We start from the raw sequence: 18467 nt of genomic DNA, 5'->3' as shown, positions 1-18467 counted from the left end.
ATTTCTGAAGCAGAAAGATCCCTTAGAACTTTATTTTCCAATAGCTTATTCCATGAGAATTTGAATCTAAAATCTTTCTTAGATCCGAAGTGGGAGCGAAAATGATTGGTGAAGGTTCTTCCAATCTCTTCTGTGCCCTCAATCATACAACCGTTATCACAAATTCTTGGGATAAAATTCCTATTGCACCTACCATTCGCATGGACATAGAAATATTTGGTGTTTTCATCTCCCTCCTTTATCCATAAGACTCTTGTTCTTTGGCGCAAATAAATCTCTTCTTGTTTAAACAGATCATTGAGAGAAGATAACAAATCATTTTCTCTACTATGTTCAACAGAAGATAGAGACCTAATCTCCTTTGAACTATCCAGGTTGTCAAGCTCATTAAGGATATTGAGCTTTCTAAGCTTAATCGAACCAAAGCAAACTCTTGCCCACTCTTTTAACTTTGATTTGAGTAACTTGAGTTTTTTGGCTACAATGAAAGCCCCACAACCGTCAAAATTTGATTCGCCCCACTAATCCTTAATCAGATTACCCAAATTGTCATCTGAAAACCGGACATGCTCAAATCTAAATTGTTTCAAGTAAGTAATTCATCTTTAATCTCCCGTAATTTTTTTTTTAAAATTTATATGCATTTTTTTTTTTGGGTATTGTAATTGTTCTCAACTACCAATGTTCCCTTGCGTAATCTAGGGAGATGATTATCTTTTATCTTTTGGTTTAGTTACAAAATCATTTTATTTATCTAATTATTTATTTATTTATTTATATAATTCCTGCCAACCCATATCCATCACTTTTCGGCCTTCAAAAGCCACCATTCTTTACTTTGATTATTATTTAGATATTCATGCATTTTTGTTATTATTTTATTTATATATATATTAACTACACACTTATTTATTTTCCATTATTTTGTTGTTTGAGAATAGTGGCTAATTATTGTTTCATTTATTTAGAAAATAATTATGTATTAATTTTTTTTAAAAAAAGTGGGAAGATGAATTTTTGTATTTGGCTTGTTGAATATTTGAAGAAGCTTTGAATAATTTTGAATCTCGACTTGGAAAATTTTTTATATGTATTTTATCTCCAAATGAGCTATATTCAACCTTATTTGTGGGGGGTTAAACATTGACCTTATCGAAAAAAAATTTTGAAAAATGAAATTGCAATTCTGCACCAGTTCATTTGTGAAATAATAATGGCTTATAATATTCAGTCTCAAGTCACCAAGGGTAAATAAATGATCTATGTCATTCTGATTTTGGTCACCGAGGGTAAACAAATGACATTTGACATATATAGTAAATTTGGAGACATATTTTGTTACTTGAAAATTTGTTACCTTCTTGTTTTGTGCTTTGAGTTTGGATATCTTCAGATTGCAATATTTGTAGGTTAATGATTACACTTGCCTTGATTATGCTATCTGCTTCCTCTTTTTTAAAATGTTGGCAAACTCTTGATTTGGTTCTGATTATTTTGTATATTTCAAATTTGAGATTTTATTTTCAAATTTTGGATTGCTTATTGGGCAAATGAGCTCATGCAATTGTTTTAAATCCTATTCAGATCAAGAGCAATAAACCTAGGGACTGCTTAGCAAACTACCAATAGTTGTATTTTCCTTTGGAGTTGTATTTTAAGTAATTGTTTGTGTTATTAGGACACATGATCCTGTATTTTGGGCACTCCTGTATTTTGATCATTCATGTATTTTTAACCTTTGTTGTATCTTATATTGACTTGTATTGCTGGTATTGTTGTTAGATTGTTATATTTTTAGTATGAGACAGGTTCTGAGGTCTTGTAAGCTTACTGGGTACACGCTGTGGGACTATGGCCATTTATTCATCTCCCGGGCTCGGTTTGACTTGGTTTGGGGCGTAACACTGATTAAGAGGAGGTATGAATCAATGGCATCCTTTGCTTTGTAGGACACACCCATGACTTGATGCACCCAATTTTTAAGCTTTTCATTCTTCTGCTTTTTAAGGCATTAGCATCTCTCTAATGAAGCTCTTAATCCACTTTACTCTCTCTCCACCTACTTAAACTTATCTCTGATTAGTTCGAACAAGAGAATATGGTTTCTTTTTCCCTTGAAGCCTAGCTTCTTCTTTATTTTTTTAAATAAAGTGTATAAACCACAAATTTATTGAAAGAAAGGCAAGTACAACAAACTAACAAACAAACAAACAAAAAAGAAACAGTACCAACCAGGTTTTAGGGGCTTTCACCAAGAGTGAAGCACCACCTAAACCTTACAATAGGAAACAAAGCTTCAAAGAAACAACAAAAGGAAAATGACACAACTGAGGAAGTGAAAACCACCAGAAGGCGGCAGTGGTCTTCATCAGCTATATAGAAGAAGATAGGGGTGAATCACTCCCGAACTGAAGACTCTGTGGAAATGTAACCCTCAGCTGACCTAGAATTCAAGAAGACAAGAGAGCGCTTCAATTTTTGGATAGAGTCTAAAGGTATTTGTTATTGATGTGGGTCCTTAGCTGTAGAAATCCAAGCAAGAAGCATATGAATGGTTTTGATAATAATAGTAAAAGCATTCTGAAATAAATAATTAAAATACGGTTATTTCTTTCAAGCCAGATATTCCAAATGGTAGCTTTAGTAATCAAACCCCACAAAATGTGATGTTGGGCATCTAAGGATGGAATCCAAGATCTCCATATCTCAGCTATTGATGAAGCCTGAGAAAGTAAATTAAAGGATTGCTCAAAGAAAACCCAAATTCTATATGAGAATTCACAGCTGAGTAAAAGGTGATCTACTGTTTTCGAACCTTTATGACAGAAGACACATGTATCCAAAGTGTTTTGGGAATTACATCCTCTTTTGGCTAAATTAACAAAAGTATTCACTTGCTAACCAACAAAAGAGAGATTTTATTGGGGTAATCAGTTTTCCCAAACTGAGAATAAAGGCCACTCCGCAAACCACCATCTATTAGGAATTTATAAAAGGAGCGGACAAAGAAGGTTCCGTTCACCTCCAAATTCCAAATATTTAAATTCTCCTGATTACTAGCACAATCTGAGATGGAGGTAAAGAAAGACAGACTTTCTAAAGGAGAAGTAGAATAGAAGAAGCTTTCATGCGAAATAAGGCCATGGACGAATTATCTAATTGTTATCCAAGGGAAATTACAATCATTGAAGAGATTCGGCCAAATATCTTTGGGTGCCTAATCTTCTTGCCAATTGTAACCCCAGCTTCTTTGTTAGAATCAAATGATTTAACCTGTCAACCATTATTTTTTTATTTATTGTCATCATTATATTATTGTTTTCCACTAAATTTTTTTTCAGGAAAAAAATTAAGAGGTATGTGCCAATTTGCTATTTTGCTCATTAATTTTTGTTTTCTTTCCAAAGGGCTTGTCTTGAACTTTCCTTGAACTTTCCTGATGTCATTTGTGTAAGTGATCAGTTGGGTTTTAGAAGTGTTAATATGTGTGCTGTGCTTAGGATCAGACTATTTATTTTTCTTTTTATTGAGTCAAAAAATTTGGGTTGAGAGTGATAGTTCTTTGATTTTGTGAATGTATTGATCATATCCTTTAAAAACCTATCAAATATATATATATATATATATGAACAGAACTTGACTAGCGTAGTTCCTTCATTCTCCTCATTAATTAAATATATAAAACTATTTATAAAGCCCTTCAAGCAAGCCATTACTGGTATTCAACCTCACCAACAATGGCCAATATGGAGCTCACCACCAATGCAACAACACCATCACCAGATCCACCACCACCATCACCATCAGCAGCAATCAACACTTCTCCAACCAATAGAACCTCATCAGAAGCACAAGGAGGTGATGAAGAAGGTAACAATAAGAAAGAAGAGTGGGTGAAAAAGATGCGTGGCTGGCTCATGGTCCTCACCGTTCTCTCGGCCTCAGTGACCTACCAAGCTGGCCTTAACCCGCCCGGTGGCTTCTGGCAAGATGACTTGCAATCTTCCAACTTCACACAAGGTCACACGGCCGGAAACCCGGTTCTTGCCACCAAGAATCCTATTCGCTATGGCATCTTCTTCTCATTTAATGCCTCAGCATTTGTGATGTCTCTTATAATTATAGTGCTTCTTCTCAAACCATCATTCTTCCATGAAGAGCTTAGACTCAACCTTCTCCGGAATTTTCTGGTTGGGAATATTATTTCCTTGGTTGTTGCTTTTGCTGTGGGGAGTTCTCATGATCTTAAATCATCCGGAGCTTCTGTTCTCAGTACTATATTTATATCAATCTTGTATGTGAAGTGGGAGGTGTGGAGGAGTGATAGAAAGATGTTGAGAAGAAGGATAGTGTAGTCAATTAATGCTACCTCATATCTTGCCATTGATAACTATAATCAGGTTCTTATGAACTTGAATTTACTTATGATTAAGTAGTAATAAAATGGCTTTCAATTGAAGAGCTCTCTTCTTTATTCCAGTTGATTTGGTATTGCATTTAGTTAATTGTTTCCTGCAAGAAAACTCTAATGTTTGTCAAAGTATGTGTTCTGTATTTGCAATATAAAAATAAATTGATGTAGCACATTTGAATACACTTGGAAGAAGTTGGAGAAAGGAATGAGATCACAAATGGAAAGATGATATTATTTTATTTTACGAAGTCTCATCTTCTCCATATTTCTTCTCCTAATTAAGTTTTGAATGGCATGCGTATCTTCGCTCTCCTTGATTTTGCTTCCAAAATAATAAAAATCGCAATAATAATAAATTAACAGAAGTAATGATGAACACACAAATAATAATAAATTAAGAGGAGAAATTTCACTAAACTACTATCTTGTTTGTCTCTTTATCCATTAGAAACCTATGATTTGTGTTTTACCATTTTAGTATCATGTATAAGTTTAAACTGCTTGCAAAAAAGGTGACAAATTCTTAACTCCATAAATATTTTTTGATGTGGTATTAAAATAAATCTGAATTCATTTTTTTGTCATTATTTACCATACTAAAACATATACTATTTAAAAATCATTCCCGCTCCATACTAAACATTGTAATACTTAATTAATTATCCCTAATATGTGCGCTGTGCTTATGATCAGACTATTTTTTTTTCTTTTTATTGAGTCAAAAAACTTGGGTTGAGAGTGATGGTTCTTTGACTTTGTGCATGTATTGATCATACCCTTTAAAAACCTATCAAATATATATAAAAACAGAACTTGACTAGTGTAGTTCCTTCATTCTCCTCATTAATCAAATATATAAAAACTATTTATAAAGCCCTTCAAGCAAGCCATTACTGGTATGCAACCTCACCAACAATATGGCCAATATGGAGCTCACTACCAATGCAACAACACCATCACCAGATCCACCGCCACCATCTCCAATCTGGTGAATCTTTGAGTACTTTTTCCTGTATTGTTATAAATTATATTAGTTAAACATGGGCGTCTTTTTCTGTAATTGTTTTTTTTTCCATTTAATTAAAGTAATAATTTATTCATTTATATAAAAAAATTATATGATAAAAAGTAAATTTTATTTCAATTAATTATCGAGCTCGATTTGATTAACATAATCAATATTTTTTTATTTCTATTTTTAAATTTTAAATAACTATTAACACAAATGTGGGTCATGCGTTAATGTTTGGTCTATCGAATAAACTATATGCAAATTCATTTTGGTTTGGTCCCTTTACCATGATTTATTTATTTATTTTGATTCTTCTCTAAGGTGAATGGTCATATAAAAAATGAGTTTATTATCCTAACTCAAAGGTGAATGGTTTTAAATTATCCTAACGGTGGTTTTTTTTTAAAAAAAAAATTAAAAGTGGATAAATCACTACTTTATTAATAAAAAAGAGAGTACAAAAAAACAGGACAGAACAACAGAACAAGAACCACAGAAAAGAGAAAAACAACAATCTCTCACCAGAAGTGAGTAGAGAAAGGACTAAAAGGAAAAACAGAACAAGTGCAACAGAGAAGGTTAAACTAGCTAGAATGGCGAATACTGACAATAGTAGTAAAGGCCATTGCGAGCTAAAAGTGGATCAAGGAACTACTCCTGAGAATGGAAGATCTTTGGATCGCTTGTGATGTCTGCTCCTATAACGTGGTTTGTCTATATAAAAATGAGTTTTTTATTATTATTATTATTATTATTATTATTATTATTATTATTATTATTATTATTATTTTTTGATAAAGAAAACAAGCACTACCTCACAAATACTCCCTCTATTCTTTTTTATCTGTAGTGAATAACCAAATCTCACATACCAAGAAAGTTGGTTATTTCACATAATTTAATAAAAAAATTAGTTATCTTTCCAAAATTACCCCTAATTTATATCTTCACATTTCTCTCTCATATTAAATTTCAAGAAGAGAATTGAATAGAGTGTTAGGGTACTTTTGGAAAAAAAAATAATAAATGCTTCTTGATGTCTAAAAATAACAGATAAAAAGAACATAAGTTTATGACAGATAAAAAAGGAACGGAGGGAGTAGTTATTAAAGAGAACATGTACGATGGTATATTAATTGCAGTGGCTTAATGATTTTTTACAGTTTTATTATATGGAGTAAGATAATATAAAGGGTAATATCAGTCTGTCATATGTGCATAAGATAATATATAAAAAATCATAACGCCACAATGATAAATTCTTTTACTCTATAATTTTAGAAGGATGAATAATACGATTTCTTCATCAAGAGATTTAATAAACATTAGATAAAAATACTACTACAGTATTTTTAATAATATTTTGAGAAGCCAGTTAATTCATGACCATTGAGATGCGATATAATATTAACATATAGCATTATTGAAGGCATACCACACGTGGCATGTGCACAAGGCTCACCAAGAATGAGCCACAAATAGCATTCTTGATTTTGAAACTTCAAAGGTTAAAACAACCAAAACTCTGCATACCATTGGCGACCATGAAACTTAGACAATGTTGCAGGCTCTCTCCCTCTTTCCATGCATCTAGGTAGTAAGAAAAAGGCAAGAAAAGTGACCCATTCTCAGCAAAGAGTTTGCCCTTTTTTTTATTTATCTATTTTACTAATTTTGATTTTACTAAGTAGGTTTTTACCATTTAAATAATGGGATAACATATATGTACTTAGGCCATCTCCAACCCAAAACTCTATATTTGGTGCTTCAATACTTAAAAATGCAGCTTCTACAGTGAAAGTTTCTTCAACCACCATCTCTATTTTTAACTCTAAAATATAATATTATAAGAATATTCTTCTTATTTCACACTTTATATATTTATACTATCAACAAGTTTAATTATCTTTAAATCTTTTCCACTTTTAACCATTGAATTTAAATATTATACTATTTAAAATATGATTTTAATTTTTATGATTATTATAAATATTTATTAAATATAAAATAAAATCCAATTCTGATGAGAGATTTGAATTCTATCACTTATCCAAATATTCGTGCTTGTATACAAGCACATCAACAAGAAATTTTAGATCTAATATGTTTAATGACATCTTCAGCAATATTAGTGGAAGTGATGATAACACGTCTGGCTATTAGCCCCATTTACTTCAAACTTTATTTCAGGAGTTGTGTTTTTTTTTTCATTTTGATATCGATGATAGTGTATGTTTTAAGATTATTTTCTATGTTTTTATTTTATCACACATGTAATTTTCGTTAATTTAATGAATTTATATTTCATAAATTATTTTTCTTTTAATTTAATTAAAATATAAATTTATAAATATAAATTTTAAAGAAACAAAATTAAAATTAAAAAAAAAATTAAAAATAAAAAAACAAAAAAAAACCAAAAACGAAATTATAAATATAAATTTAATAAAAATGAAAAAAAACAAAACAGAAAACTAAAAAATCTAAAAAGAATTTTTTTTAAAAAAAATAGTGTTGCTACAGTGGCGCGCAAAATGTGGCGCGCCACGGTAGTAAAATGTGGATTTGGCACAGGGTTTAGCGCTGGGTTGGAGCGCACCCTGCGCCAAATCCAATCAAATGCTTCAAATTTGAAGCTTGACTGGAGAAGCCCTTAAACAAGTGATTTCGCGTTTAAATAGTAATGTATAAAAAAAAAAATACTTGTTGGAAAAGTCTACCCTTCTAGTGCTTCTAGTAGTTGGCCATTGATTGCTTTAAAACTTGTAGTCTTTACCATTGTTCTTACAGGTTGCTGTCAAACGCTGCACTTCTCCAACTTGGATGCTGAGGTGAAAGCTTTCAACATTGCCTTACATTGTGCCCGCATGGAAAATGATGCGGGCCGTATTGAGGAGATGGCATGCGCGTTCATGCGGAAGTGGGACTCGAAGTAAAAAAGGTATTTTAGTAATTCGTCGGGCGGTGGAGTTTTTGGGTTTCTTGGGCCTAGTCTGATGGGAAATGGGCCAACGGACACAAATCACGAGTTTGCTGTGCAAACTCGTGAGTCATGCATGATTTCGGCCAAATTCCATCGTTTAGGCCTCGAAAACCCTGATTTTTCTATTTTTAGTAATAATTGATTTCGCTATTCCTTTGGCTAGAAATCTCTTATTTGTAAGCCGTTTATGGCGTTAGCATTTATTTTGTTAACTCTTTTATTTCTTGCCGGTATTTGAAAATTTACCATTTTTGGTATATTTTCGAATTATCTCCGTTTTAGGATTATTTTCATATCTTTGATTTTTTCCTATTTAATGTAAGCCTATGGGCGAGAGTAGGGGAGTTTTGGTAATAGTTATTCTCTTGAGTAATAAAATTTACTCTCTTTTTTCCAATTCCTGTCTATCTTTGATCAACAGGTTTTAAAGACTTGTACTGGGTATTCGTGCGCGAATCAACAGTTCGAGTATACCGCTGCATCAGAAAACCCGGTCATATCTAGGATCTTCACCAGCTCTGCAGACATTCTCAAAGTCCTGGATGGTCATCCCTGTATGTCTGAATGGCTAGCGCATGGAGCTATCATGGATCTTCGGTAACTACTTCAATCATTTAGAAACTACACTATCGATCACACTTGTTCCACAGGATTGGAATCGGCTTGCTGGATCTATTGCCTTTCATGGGATTAAATCGGTCTCCTTATCTTTGTTCCATAAGGGTTTAGAGAAACCAAGATGGCTTATGAAGGCTGTTGATGAAATTGGTTTTATGTTTTAGCTGCTGTTTTTTGTTTTTTAGTTGATGTAGCTATTTAGGTGTTTTTTGTTATGTATCTATTGGGTCATTTGTGTTAAGTTTTCAGTTTTTTATAAATAGCTGCTGGTTCCGTTCTTTTTTTTTTTTTAAAAAAAACACTTGCAGTCTTTAAAAAAAATATATAAAAAACTGATAGGTCAAATACGGGAAAAAAAGGGGTCTGTTGGCTTTTTCAGTCAGGCCCGTACTTAGCCCAATATGGCCCGGTTAGGCCTTACTCAGCCCATAATGGCCGGCCCATTCAAAACATAGCGGTCATTGTTATTGTACGCTTACCGTACGTTCCTGGAACTTTACCATTTGAATCCGTTTTCCTCTTTCGCCTTAGCCCTCAACCTCGAGCGAGAGAGAGAGAGAGAGAGAGAGAGAGAATGTCTCTAGGGTATGCGGAGAAGCTTTCCTATAGAGAAGATGTGGGCAAAGTGGGGATGGCGGAGCTTTTCGATCCTCCACACGTCCTTCAGCAGAAGGTGATGTCCACTAACCCTCTTCTTTAGTTTTCTTTTGATGTTCATGTTATGAGATCGCATGATGTTTTTATTGTGGCTTCTGGATTTCTTTGTTATATTATATCAAAAATCGATTTTTTTTTGTTGCCCGTTTCAAGACATTGCATATTGCATTCGCAGTTCCCTAGATTTGGAGGTTTTATTTTTATTTTTATTTTTAATTTAATTCAATTAATTAATTTTTTTTTTTTTTGGTGATTGAAAGCCATAATTTTGATAGGTCAGTTAAATTGATTTGAGATTGTTATCATTGTATGGAAATTATGGGTTCTTATGGGTGTGTTTTGACATTGAGGAGGAATTTTTATATTGTTTGAAGTTTAAGCAGCATTAGTAAATGAGGTGTATGTTTTTGTTGATCATCTGGTGCTTCAACTCACATTGCATGTTTGGATTACTTACAAACGAGATAGCCTCAATATTTGCTGAAGTTAATGGATTTTTAGTTGTCGTTTTGTTTGATAACCTTGTTTGTCACCGATGGCAAGAACTGTCAAATTAGGTTTGTTCTGATGGGTATCGGTAAATGACTTCTATTTTTTACTTGGGCTGAAAGTGTCTATGAGGGGCTACATACATCAGCACTAAGAATGTGAAAATAGTAAGATCCTCAAACAATTTGAGAGAAGAACATCTATTCTTGACCAAGAAAATTTAAAAAAGACTTGAACAATCTTAGAATCATGAATGAGTAATAATGCAGTTTTTGCGCATTGAAAGGGTTTTTTTTTGCCACGCCCTATTAAATTTCTACAAATTCTTAGATTTATGGCTAATGGTTATATGTTGCATTTTTTTTTAATATGTTTGTTTTTGTATTGTTTCTGTTAGTGGTCACTTACTATATTATGTGGGTTGCACATATGCTTATTTCTTTTAGGTTTCCTCAATTGAATAGAAAAATAATGATGATACAATCACATATTTCTTGGATGGTAACTGGTAACTACTGTCTGGTTCTTCTTGATTTCTGAGTTGTTAACCTCGGCTGCTGTTACTTGTGAATTGCAGATTGAAGAGCTTGCCATTATGATCCATAAGGTCAGAGCATTACTCTAGCGGCACCTAGGAGTTTATAATCCAATTATACCAGTTTTAGTTCATGATATGTCATATGAGCATATGGTTTCAGGTGTAAGTCTTTTGTTCTTTTTTTCCCTCAACTTTCTTGCCATTGGCGCAGAGTAAGCACCTGGTGGCATTTACAGGGGCAGGCATATCAACTTCTTGCGGTATTCCTGATTTTCGAGGACCTAAGGGAATTTGGACACTTCAGGTATGCCCTCTGTGGATGTAAGTTCAACATAATTGTCAAGTTTATTATTTCTGAGTTCTTATCTAGTATAATTTAGTTTGCCTGTGAAGGCAAGTGCTTGGAGAAGTGACTTTGCCAATGCCTTTTGGATTATCTTTGCCATGAAAAATGATGGTTTTGATGCCTTGCATTGTTGTATTCTTATATGCCAATAAAAATTATTAAGGTTTGTAGGAAATGAAAATGCTTTTAAGAGACTCTAATGGACATTTAAATGGGAGCTTGTGAACAGGCGCAGTTGTTCATTGTGAACCTTTTTTTTTATCATATTTGTGAAGACATACTCAATTTTGATGTAGATGGGCTGTAGAAACTCTTCCTCCTGTTAAAACCTTGATAAATTGTTACAAATATAATCACCATAGTTTCTTTGAATATCTTGATACCAGATTACTTATATTAATCCTTATCTTGTGCGAGACAAATGTTTTGTTTGTTTAATACATGACCTGTCAATTCTACCTAGAAGATGACCTGCCACTCTAAATTATGAAAAATCACACATCAAGGGTTCAAGTGGGCAAAGAATGGTTTTGTTAATGACCTCAGAGTAACTTGAAAGCTTCATATCATCAAGGTGAATGAAGTAAACACTCAAGGACCAACTGCTAGTGCTTTAGTCTGTATGTAATCTTATTTAAACTGCAACCACTGATCCATACTAAATAGATAAAGAGCTGAAAAAAACCTTGTTTTTGATGGTCCGTTTATCATATGGTCTGATTACTATTTCAAGAGTTTTGAGCACCATTGACTGATTCAATTTTGTTTATCTATTGATTAATTATTGAGAATTTAAAAAGAGATGTGAGATTGTAGGACTCTTGTATTTTATGGAGCCTTTATTCTTGAGATCGGGCATTGAAGATTCTCTTTTGATTGTCTTAAAAAACAAAAGAAAGAAATAGGATTGGTACATGCCAAAGTTCTTATTTGATTACAGTCTTAATTTCGTATCTCACCTTGCATGGCTTTTGGGCATCACATTCTGCTTGGTTATGATGTTAAAGACAGCTAAAATTTAAAACTGCTGTTGCTTTTGAAATTTCTGTTTATTCACTTCTTGATTTATGTGCCACTGATTTCAGCATGAGGGAAAGGGGTTGCCTGAATCATCCCTCCCATTTCATTGTGCAATGCCTAGTTTGACGCATATGGCATTAGTTGAATTGGAAAGGGCGGGTATTCTGAAGTTCATCATTAGCCAGGTTTGTCCAATATGTTCAGCTTACTAATTAGACTGATCATACACTGAAATATCTTTCTTCTTCTACTTAGTATTTGTCTAATGTTATCCTTGGCATCTGCTTCTATTGTGTGATGAGGCATCAAAAGTTTTGAATTGAATTTTACTGACATTTATGCCACGGACTTGCAACTAATATAAATTAATTAGATGAAGATACTATTGCATTAATTGCAGGCCCCAGAGAAAACCTTTGTGATAGAATTTTGAGAATTAAAAATTCAATTAAAGAAACTTTATTTCTTATTTTCTGGTGCTTATTGATATGCACGTCCCATTCAAAGCTGCGATTTTCTTTTCTTTGCCATTCCATAATAAACCTTTGTGATATTCAGGTGACATGATCCTGGAATTTTTAGAATTGAAAATTCAATTAAAGAAACTTTATTTTTATTTTCTGGTGCTTATTGATATGCACGTCCCATTCAAAGCTGCGATTTTCTTTTCTTTGCTATTCCATAATAAACCTATTGCTACAGAAGGTTTATTTTTCCATTTCCCTTCAGAAGCAGCTCATGCTTTTGTTAAGTTGATGCTTCTGCTATTCCGTTTGTTTAGGAGAACAACTAAATCCCCCTGTTACCTGATCCATACTGTTCTTTTAATTAGAGGATGATGGGATGTTGCTTAATAAGTGCAGCATTTGATATCTTATTTCTGAACATTTTCTCATGTGAAGGAGTTGTTAATCACCATCTTATATGGTTGTTTATCCATGCATTTATGCAGAATGTTGATTGCCTTCATCTTAGATCTGGAATTCCAAGGCAGAAACTTGCAGAATTGCATGGGAATTCTTTCAGAGAACTTTGCCCTTCCTGCGGAGCAGAGTATGTATACTACTGTTTATTATTTTTGTTGTATGTGTTCAACTTACTCTGATTATTCTATTGAAATCACAGTCCTTAATGTCAATAAATTGGTTGTTTCTTGATTGTATGGATTCTAGAGAAACTAGAAACACTATGAGGTTATTCACTTGTTGGTGCTCTGTGTTTTTCATGAAGGTTTGTTCGAGATTTTGAGATTGAGACCATTGGGAGGAAGGTGACGTCAAGACGTTGCTCTGATTCAAACTGTGGAGCAAAACTGAGGGACACAGTTTTGGATTGGGAGGTAATGTCACTTATAAATGGTTCTGCTATCCGTTCCCAATATTTAGAACTTGGAATCATATGCCTTTTCATTAAATCTATCATTATCAGTTATTACATCAATCCATTAGGTGAGAGTGGTCGTTCTTGCCATTAGATTAACCCGTATGGATGCCCCCCTCCATTTGTTATTTTCTTTTTTCTTCTATTCTTGAACTTTTTCCTCATCTTGCTGTGATAGTGAGCCTTGTTGATATTAAACACTCTCTTCCACAATAATAGTGAACCGAATCTATTGAAATAATTTTGATAGCGATATTATTACACTCTGCTCATATTGATTCTGCGTTTTGGAGGTAGACTTCAGTCATGTAAACATTGTTCGCAAATAAGCGAAAACCTTTTAAAATTCTAGTTGTCAATAATGGTAGTATGTATTCAAAATTTGCTGCTGTGGGTTTCATTTATCCTGGATACACTTGCCAGTGTAATTGAGTGATGCTTGTGCACTTTTTGCCTATCTTGCAGGATGCCCTGCCACCAAAGGAGATGAACCTTGCTGAGAAGCACTGTAAAACAGCTGATATTGTGTTATGCTTAGGGACTAGGTAATCATTGTGTTTAACTCAAAAAACTGTTTAAAAGAATATTTTTATTTAATTATTTTTTATGTAGAATTTCATGTATCTTTGTTTTTACACTTGTGGGAAGCTTTCTATATAATATATATATATATAATTTAATATTTCCTGTAGGGCACAAAGTTGTCCAGATGAAACAAATAAAGCACAATAAATAACGTCGGAGTAAACAATATTAGCCCCAATGGGATGAGAAAATAAGAATGAAAAGTGGAAACAAAATTGTGAGAAATTCAGGTGGTAAAAGCTGAACCCTTATGACAAACCATGAAGAATGAGTATTGTCTTAGCTGCCCAAATTGTTGGTTGCCTACATTTAAGAAATCCAAGATATGAAGATTGTAATTAACTTGCAACTGTGCACTATTTCACTAAAAGGATGGGTCCTGTGTTTAGTGAGCCAATAACAACAACCCTTTGTTCTAGATAAGGTACTTGGAGAAGCTGTTAGTGTTTTACATAACCACTTTTCTTATATCTTATTGTATTGCAACCTTACTATCTAGGGACACTCTAAGTGAACTTCAGCTGTTAACTGGTTCTGTCAAGCTTGGTTTATTTATGGCCAAGTTACCGTTAGCCAGCTTGTTAATATCCCTATTCTTACTCTTTTTGTATTTGTGTAGTTCATGTAACTTCTATATAATTCAAATTACATGTTCTTCTAGAGTATTTAAGATTTACACAGTTGAAAATATTTCCTTGCTTAATACTTACTATGCAGTTTGCAGATCACTCCAGCTTGCAATTTGCCGCTGAAGACACTTAGTGGTGGAGGGAAGATTGTTATAGTTAATCTTCAGGTTATTTTCATTGCTTTGTCGTGAATTGAGAATTGTGTTGTGTGCTTGTAGATTCATTCAGTTTCCCTTTTTCTAAAGTTCACTAAGTAGTACCAATAATTAATTTGCTAGCTTAATTTGATTTTGACTGCTTGGTTTTACTTCCATGGGAACTTTTTATCAGTCTCATTTTTATGGCTGATGCTCCTTATCTAATTTCTTTGACACCTTTTTTTTGTGGTGCAAAGTCATGGTTGGTCTATTTATTATTGGATAGTTTTCTTATATCAGAAGAATGGCATTCGAAGATGGACATATTGTACTCTAATATGACATCGTTCAGTATATATCCATGCTATAAAGAGTTCAAGCATAATCAAGTTAACTCCTTCCAGTAAGGGGCTGTGAAAATGAAATGTGGAGCTATAGTGGTTATCCTCAAATGTTAATTGGGGAAAAGGTTTAACATATTTTTGAGTAGCACTTGTGTCCACGGATTTCAAGTCTGAAAAAAAAAGTGATGCTTGGTAGATTTCGTTATTTCTCTAGAATTACAATCCTATTGACAAGATTCAAACATGACTACTGTAATCTATTATTAGAGCTCATTGCATCAAATGGAAATTACTTTGCTATAAATACCACCCTGTGGAATTTTTTGCATTCATCAGATCCTCTTGAAAAAAAAAAACAGTGTTTTATCCTGTGCTACAGAAGACTGCATGGATTAGCCATCTAATCATATGCATTGAAATTCCTTTTATGAGAATCATATGAGCATCAGGTTACAAGTGTGGGATTTCCAAAATATATACTTGGATTTTTGGGAAAGTAAAAAGCAGGATCTTCTATCATGTTCAAAGTGAGTGGGAAATATGGCACTTTTTTCTGACGGAGTTGAGGCGATATGGGTTAACTGTTCTGATATAGTTTTTGGATGCTCTTCTTGCACTTTACTCCATTCTGATGTCTGCACTTGAGTATTGTTTTGATATTTTTGTTGCCCAGGAGTTCCATGTTCATCTTTCAGATAAGATAGTTTTTTTATCTAGCAGCTATGTACTTTATGATCCCAATTTAACTCTTCAAATTTCACATTCTTTTCATTACTTAATTCAAAACTTGCAACTGTTTTAATCATAAATTGCTTAACATTTGTTTCCTCCTTACAGAAAACACCCAAGGACAAAAAAGCCAGTCTGGTTATCCATGGTTTAGTAGACAAGGTAACTATTTCTGACCTCAAATAATACATCTATTTGACTATTTACTTTTGTTATTTCATTGGTATCAAAACACTATGTCTTTAATGTCAATGGTGTTTTTCAATTTTAAACTGTTATTGTTGAGGATTTCTGAGGAGTTTGTCATCCTCACTGTTGTATGCATTGCTTGCTTTCTGAGTTTCTGACTGTAATTGAATAATTCTAAATGTACCTATAACATCAATAATTCAATACGTCTGACTACCATCTTCACTCATGTTCATGGATTGCTTGCTTTCTGACTGTAACATTGATAATTCGGTACATATGACTCAACCTTTATGCCTCTCTCCATGTTGTAGGTACTTAGAGTAATTTCCTTTATGCTTTTACTTGGTTGGAGTGCATTTTAGTTTCTGTCACCACGGCTAAACAGAATCAACACAGGTTCTTGCAGGAGTCATGCAGTTACTTAATCTCCGAATTCCTCCATTTATACGAATTGATCTTGTACAAGTTAGTCTTCGTCATGCACCAAAGAGTAAGGTTACAGCTTTTCTTTGATATTTTTTATTTTCCGTTGTAAAATATGGGAAAAATATACTCTCTCCATAAATTGCTCATTTCACAGTTCACTGCCCTTTCCACGTCTATCATTCACATTTTTTTTAAACTGAGTGTAACTTGCGCATAAGGAGTAGAAAATTTTTCATCCTAGAATGAGTGAGGATGGGCATAAATTGCTAAGATATTTTCCCCATTATTTCCTTACTTACCACATCTATATATATATTTTTTTCCTCAATGCAGATAAAACTAATGTCAGATGGACCTTAAGGTTGACAAGTATACATGGGCAAAAAGCTCCTCTGCCATTTGTCAAATCAGTTGAGGTAGAAATCCTAGTATTGCCTCCATCTATCAAGAAATGCATTCATGCTTTCTGACAAATTTAGAGTATTTATTATGCCACAGAATGACTGATGTTTGGTATAGAGCATCTGTCTTTTGCATGTTGAATATTATTCTTATTTATTTTAAGTGGTGCTATAATTAAACTTGTATGATAATGGTTTTTTTTTTCCTACTATGAGTTGACTCTTTCTTTCCATGAGATAGATTCTTTTTCCGGAGAGACCAGACATGAAGCCTGCTGTCCTCCAAAAGCAACCATTTTATCTGGAGAGGTGAATTAAATAAGTTCAGGAAATAAATGTAGAACAAATTCAAAGTTTTGATTGATTTTTAACCCTCGTGTTGCTTAAATCTTAGGGAAACATCAAGGCGAAGGTCATTTAAAATGGTAGTGAAGTTCAATTTCACTGATGGCTGTGGCTGCTCAAGCGCAATGATCGACCTGCCAATTGATTTCCAGGTGAGGAATCTGGTGATCTGTTACTATTTTTGTTTCTTTTGTTTACTTGGAGGCATAGTTTTGAATCATTGTTTTCCTAAACAACATGTTCCAGCCTCCATGTTATTAATTGGATTGTTTACATACAAACGAAGGCTTTAATAATATTAGTGTTAGATGCAAACCAAACATATTATATGGACTTGATTCCATAAAAAAAACTTTTACTGATACAGTGAAAGACTGAGTTTTATATATTCAAACCCTGCGACTATTAATTACTCTAATACCCCACTCACTCCGTCTCTAATACCAAAGACGCTAAAAAATGGGATTCTGTGATGTTGATTCAACCCAAAAGCTTATGCTAATTGTATAAAAGACTTGGACTAATGGATTAATATCCAAATTTACTAAATTAACAAATTTAGGGATATTATTTACTCGAAACACTTTATCAATTATCACGTATTTTTCTAATATATAACTAGATTCTTTTTAGTGCAGCACAAGTAATAGAACTTACTAGTCCTCATGCATCATGTTCTATTATTATAATCATCAATGTTAATCAAAACCTAGATCTTGTGAAGTCTTAGCCCAAGAAAATTACTAAACCCTAAACCCCTAGCCTGTGCTTCCATTTTGCAGGTTAAGAAGGAAAGCTTTAGTCATGACAAGAGCGGGGTGCTTCAGGAACTAATGGATGTAGCAAACGAAGAATCTCAATGTGGACAACATGCAACAGTCAAAAGATCGGTCCTTCCTCGATCCGAAGTTCGCATTGATGCTATTGTGACAAATCTTGTCAAGTATAACAATCCGGAAAACATCAAGCATGCCGAAGCCAATACCACTCTCAATACCAATGGCATTAAAAGATGGAATGAAGTCACAAAAGGCCTCCGAACTTCCCGTAAAAGATCAAAATGTGCCTGAATTTAACCTTTATTTTTGTTTAAATGATGTACATATATTAGCTTAAACTTATAATCAAATACTAGTCAGTTGGGTGAATTTTGTTCACCACACCCAGCGACATCGTTGACCGTAGGACGCATGAAGAAATGGATACATATTTATATTTATAA

At 33.4% G+C, this 18467-nt stretch overlaps 1 protein-coding gene across 1 annotated transcript; it reads left to right on the top strand.

Moving 5' to 3' along the window:
- The first annotated feature begins 9542 nt into the window (after positions 1 to 9542).
- LOC120256718 (NAD-dependent protein deacetylase SRT1) lies at positions 9543 to 18462 on the top strand. The gene is made up of 14 exons (XM_039264400.1): positions 9543 to 9700; positions 10751 to 10780; positions 10923 to 11015; positions 12143 to 12262; positions 13030 to 13130; positions 13308 to 13416; positions 13923 to 14002; positions 14760 to 14838; positions 15990 to 16043; positions 16470 to 16563; positions 16833 to 16915; positions 17142 to 17209; positions 17295 to 17397; positions 18028 to 18462. The coding sequence occupies exons 1-14, from the start codon at positions 9602 to 9604 to the stop codon at positions 18313 to 18315; spliced, it is 1401 nt and encodes a 466-aa protein (XP_039120334.1). The 5' UTR covers positions 9543 to 9601; the 3' UTR covers positions 18316 to 18462.
- The last annotated feature ends 5 nt before the right edge of the window (positions 18463 to 18467 follow it).

This window comes from Dioscorea cayenensis, unplaced genomic scaffold (assembly GCF_009730915.1).
Source record: "Dioscorea cayenensis subsp. rotundata cultivar TDr96_F1 unplaced genomic scaffold, TDr96_F1_v2_PseudoChromosome.rev07_lg8_w22 25.fasta BLBR01001573.1, whole genome shotgun sequence".
NCBI classification, from domain to species: domain Eukaryota; kingdom Viridiplantae; phylum Streptophyta; class Magnoliopsida; order Dioscoreales; family Dioscoreaceae; genus Dioscorea; species Dioscorea cayenensis.
The sequence above is the reverse complement of the archived record's forward strand: the minus strand, read 5'-3'. Positions and strand labels throughout refer to the sequence as shown.

Excerpts from the sequence above, each read along its gene's own strand:
- LOC120256718 (XM_039264400.1), top strand. The coding sequence starts at position 9,602 with ATGTCTCTAGGGTATGCGGAGAAGCTTTCCTATAGAGAAGATGTGGGC. Across the intron at positions 13,417-13,922 it reads ACACAGTTTTGGATTGGGAG|GATGCCCTGCCACCAAAGGA; the intron begins GTAATGTCACTT and ends CCTATCTTGCAG. Across the intron at positions 17,398-18,027 it reads ACCTGCCAATTGATTTCCAG|GTTAAGAAGGAAAGCTTTAG; the intron begins GTGAGGAATCTG and ends TCCATTTTGCAG.